The sequence below is a fragment of the Sphaeroforma arctica genome (assembly GCF_001186125.1).
Source record: "Sphaeroforma arctica JP610 unplaced genomic scaffold supercont1.739, whole genome shotgun sequence".
NCBI lineage: Eukaryota > Ichthyosporea > Ichthyophonida > Sphaeroforma > Sphaeroforma arctica.
In genome coordinates, this window is record NW_014039819.1 from 39,803 (window position 1) to 44,751 (window position 4,949).

General features: G+C 46.5%; 1 protein-coding gene across 2 annotated transcripts in view; it reads left to right on the forward strand.

Moving 5' to 3' along the window:
• The window catches only part of SARC_08324, a gene marked incomplete at its 5' end in the record, with an annotated part of 7,688 nt that extends 3,325 nt beyond the window's left edge, over window positions 1-4,363 (forward strand). The window contains 5 exons of one of the 2 annotated variants that reach the window (XM_014297708.1): window positions 198-335; window positions 521-936; window positions 1,658-1,826; window positions 1,926-3,721; window positions 4,083-4,363. In XM_014297708.1, the coding sequence (XP_014153183.1) occupies window positions 198-335; window positions 521-936; window positions 1,658-1,826; window positions 1,926-3,721; window positions 4,083-4,137 (2,574 nt within the window). In that variant the 3' untranslated portion in view covers window positions 4,138-4,363. The remainder of the gene's footprint in view (window positions 1-197; window positions 336-520; window positions 937-1,657; window positions 1,827-1,925; window positions 3,722-4,082) is intronic. The other variant, XM_014297709.1, reaches the window with a different exon arrangement.
• Between the last annotated feature and the right edge of the window lie 586 nt (window positions 4,364-4,949).

Genomic DNA, 4,949 nt, shown 5'->3' on the forward strand with positions numbered 1-4,949 from the left:
TGTGTATATATATATATATGTATATATATATATATATGAATCCGCAACCATTTCTGTTGCCCATGACAATGCGCAGACACTCTATGGATCTATGTGATGATATATTCATATCCCTGTTGTGTCATTCACCTCACCCCAAACGTTAGCCCATCCTCTGCTCGTTCTCCATTGACTTGAGATTTCTTCCCACACACCAGATGTGTAGAGAGATGCACGTGCGGTTCATCGTTGCACCGTATGAGGCTGATTCGCAGATGGCGTTCCTGGCCACCACCAACAGAGTGGCCGCTATCATTACCGAAGACTCGGATCTCATTGCTTTCGGTTGCTCTAAGGTGCACTTTGCTTCATGTCTGTTACCTTAAGAACCACCTCATTTCATTGTTTTATTGCTTTATTGTTTTATCGTTTTAATTGTTTTTTGCTTTCCCGATATTTGCACACTTGTTATGCGTTGAGAAACTAAATTAGATGTCTCGCGTCGTACTCAAATGGCACGGAATATCTGCGATGAATTCAGATTATCTACAAGCTCGAGCCCACGGGCATGTGTGTGATGTACGACAAAGAGTTGCTAAAGGACGATAAGGCCATAGGAGTCCCTATGAGCACCTTCAGCGACACCCAATTGCTGGAGATGTGTATTCTGTCGGGGTGTGACTATCTGCCATCTGTCACAGGCATGGGCATCAAAACCGCGTTCAAATACATCAAACAGTTCGGTACGGCGCACCAGGCCATCCGCCGCCTCAGAGCCAGCAATAAATTTACCATCCCCTCCACCTACCCAGTGGACTTTGCGCGGGCTTTGCAGACGTTCAAGTATCAACGCGTGTACCATCCCGATTTAAAAATGCTGGTCCCGTTATCTGATTTCGAGGAGGTAGAGGAGATCGATGCCGCCACACAAGAAAACAGAGACTACTACATTGGCCCGTATGTCAGAACACAGTGTGTTTTGTTGCTCCGTGGTATTTTCTCATTGCAACATGTGTTAAAGCGTCTTGTTGCAATTGTGACATGTCGTCTTCAGAGGTCGTGCAGGTTGTATTTGCAGAAACCCTAAACCTTGGACGGCTTGTTCGGCAGGTTGGTTCGAATGCGCGACATAAGGATGTGATAGACCCTGTTTCTGGTGATTGGTGCTTTCCAGTTGTTGCGCAACACAGTGCTACAGTACGTGATCGTGGCCACTGGCTGCTGCAATACGTGGCTCTCGAGTGTGATACTATGTTTATTCCAGCCAGAATGTGAATGGCCCTATATATTGCACTGTTGTGTATATAATAGCGGTTATAGCAGCAGTGACTGCCTTTCCAGGAAGTTTGAAGCCCAAGAAATCTAGCTACGCACTTGTAGCATATCAATCATCATATGGTAACGTGTGCTCGTGTGTTTGGGGTTTTCCATAAAGAAGCGACTTGTCTACCGATTGCGACTGACACCATTGGAGTGCGAACTCTGTGCAATTCTAAGAGGAGTGGCAAAGGCCAATCCTCCACACTAAAACACTACGTTGAGCGCATGAAAGCGGAAAGCACTGAGACACCTACATGCCACAAACACACGTTCATGGCATAACACTGTGTTTAATCGCTCGAGTGCGAACGATGCCTTAGGAAATGTAGATTTTTAAATACTCTCGTCTGTAATCTAGGCTTCTGGAAGACGATGTGGCGCAGAGACTGGCGAATGGGGAACTCAATCCGAAAACGTTAGAACTCTATGCAATCCCCAGTCCTAACTGTGAGGGCACCGCGAATGACAGGAACAGCGGGTGGGCGGATGACAAACCAACGAACAACTACTATAGCCAACGGCCGAAGGTATGTGCATCATTTGGTGTGCGTTGCGGGAAGATTCATGGCCAATGATTTACAGCGTATTAAAAACTAACTATTTGAAATGCAAACTTTTTGATCCAGAAAACGGATGAGGGCACTCGCAAGGCCCCATTGCCACTACCGAAAGGCCAGCCGTCGCTATTTGACATGGCCAGAACAAAGAAGAAAAAGAGTGTGTCTAGGGGGGTCTCCACCCCTGCACCACCCACTGCACCACCTATTTCACCCGCACCCGCACCTGCAGTACCTGGGATGTTCACTCTGACCGACCTGCAGGCTATGAAGCAACACGTGCCACACAGACCACACAATGGTACGCTGGAAACTGAGAGAGACTCGTGCGCTCGTGCTACAGACACGTCACACCGGACGTCAGCCACTACAAACGCACGTGCGTCTATCAGAGACATGTTCTCATTTGGCGCAAATCGCCATACAGATACTGCACGCGAGCGAAAAACATTGGGAAATGCCGTCAGAACACTCCATGATGATGTAGAGCCTGGACATACACAATCCCGCAACGTGGATGACGCATTAACCGTTCATATGCACACCAGTCACAACACTAACAAACTCAGACAGGCAACTGACAGGCGCAACGATTGTAGTACAACCAATGGCAATGGTGGCAAAGCAGCACCTTCCACAAACTTGAATGATTTCAGATATAACAGGAAGGGTGTGAATGGGAACGGGCTATTCAGTCAACAGAGTTCGTTTGAGGCTATGGAAAGACTGCCGCTGAAAAGAAAGGAATTCAGCGACACAAACGCCCGAAGCAAACATACCAACCACCATGCTCACAGTCACAGGGAACCGCAGGCAAAGTGGCTCACCGATATAGGCGGTAGTAGGCATAGAGGCGGTAAAAGCTTAGACTACATTGATGAAGACGAGGGTGAAGGGGGCGCTATAGAAGACGGATACTACACTACTGTGAGCGACGAGGAGGCTGAGAAGTTGAAGCACATTGCCATGCAGCATAGCAAACGCTTCAGCTTACCATTGCGCAAAATGGGGTCGCATTCTGTACAACAGTTTCCATTTGACTGTATGCGGAAGAGTAGTGGTAAGTTGCCCAAGCGGCTAGGGAAGGATGTGCGCGACTGCCTTCCGCCGGATGAGGCTGATAAAGAGAATATGCACGCGCACAATAGTAATGTAAGTCATGATGGACATAGCAAGAATGTAAGTGACGATGCGTTGTATACGAGCTCCATAAGAAAGGGGGAGAAACAAAGCGATCACTCGGAACCAGATAATGCTAGTCGTGTGCTGGATGAGAGGCCTTCGAGTACTGACCAGACCGATGGTGAACCACCGGACACACTTGTACACACATCATCACTACGTGCATACACCTCTCCACCACGTGTGCAACAGAAGACCCAGAAACTCAGACATGGACTATCACGCCCTCCCCACTCTACAAGCGACAACGTGCGAGTGAGGAGTGTAGTAGGTCAGGCAGCTTTCCACATGCACAAGGAAGTGCCCATGGATACCGAAGTCAGGTCACCAGCAAACTCGGATGCCGCTAGTGTGGACAGAACCGGAGAAATACGTATAGGTGATTCAGAAGCTAATTTAAGAGTAAACGGAGATACTTTCTGTATGGACGACAGTGGAGACGACACAACCGCCCACAATAGTTCAATGAGAGAAGCGAAAGAGTCGTCGTATGTGTTACCTCCCTGCATCAATAGGCACACCATGCCTCTGCAGGCGCTGGAGCAAGATAGATTGGATCGAGCAACCCGCAATGGCATCTCCCGAGTGCCACCACACAGTGCGAAGCCCAGGAGAGGGCCCAGGGGCCTACCGAAGGTCAGTGGCTCCAAAAGACCCAAAACTGTGCAGCCAAAATCCGCGGGGTGTGTCAAATTTTTCCCTGTTGATTCCATGCCAACTTGATTGTTGTTGCAGCTAATTCGATAAATTTTGCGCTTGCCTGCTGTATTTGTTGTCATATTTTTGGTTGTCAGTTGTGGCAAATTACTACACGGTTGCACAATCACTGATCAGAACGTACCCTACTGTGAGCTGTTTCCGGGACTCCCTTAATAGAGCGCTCGTAGATCTCAGTAGCATATTAGTACTCTATCTTTTCAGTCAACTTATGCGTACCGGAGAGACACTGTTAACAATACTGACAGCCTGCCAGTTGCGAGATATATTTCAGTGCGCGTATAGGTCCATAGTTCTGTATGCTTAAAATTTTGCTTCAACTTACAGGACACTACTGCACTTCGCGTTCAAACCAAAGCCAAGAGTGAAGGGAACCGTGTGAAAAGCTGTGATCAGAAGCTAGCGCCGAATATAGCAACCAGCCAGCAATTAAATCTTTCTGGCCGCCCGCAGATAAACATGACAGAAAAAACTGCGGTTGCGGAGCCGAATCTGAATTTTGTTGTAGCTTTATCGAGTACTTGCAGGATATGCTACTGACGATACTGATATAGTATCATGTAAGCATACTGTATTAAAAAGAATACCACGCCTTCGGGAAAGTACAATCGCAGAGGCAGTTAAAACACAATCGTTTTACGATAGTACACAAACGTTACGAGAGCATTCCATCTATATGTGATGAAAGAAGCCACAAACCGCACAGCGAGCAAGGTACTGTAAGTAGCAAGATATGGCCCTAGCCAACAGTACAGTGGGGCAGTTATACATGCAACCACGATGCTTTATTCCAATTACGAACCGTTGACATTCTCGTTTTTTTTACTACAAGCCTTAACATTGAAGTGACGTAGGTGTCCAAAGATTCCGAACCTTGATATTCAAATTTAATGCATAATGCTGAATACGGGGCATAAACACACATAGTACCCGAACATCGATATCTAAATTTTCTGTAGGAGGCTTAAGAAAAGTACATTTATGTCCATATTGTAATCATTGTAATACATTCAGCGACAATCCAGGCAGGCAGCGTCTCGACTTTTCTGCATTATGCTATATACAGAAACAAATGTCTATATTGCTATCAATTAAGTTCATCAAATAGGAATACCAGAAGGCAAAGTGACCATTCACATATATCAAAATTATCATTAAAGTCGTTTTCATAACATTAAAATACAGTACTCAAGT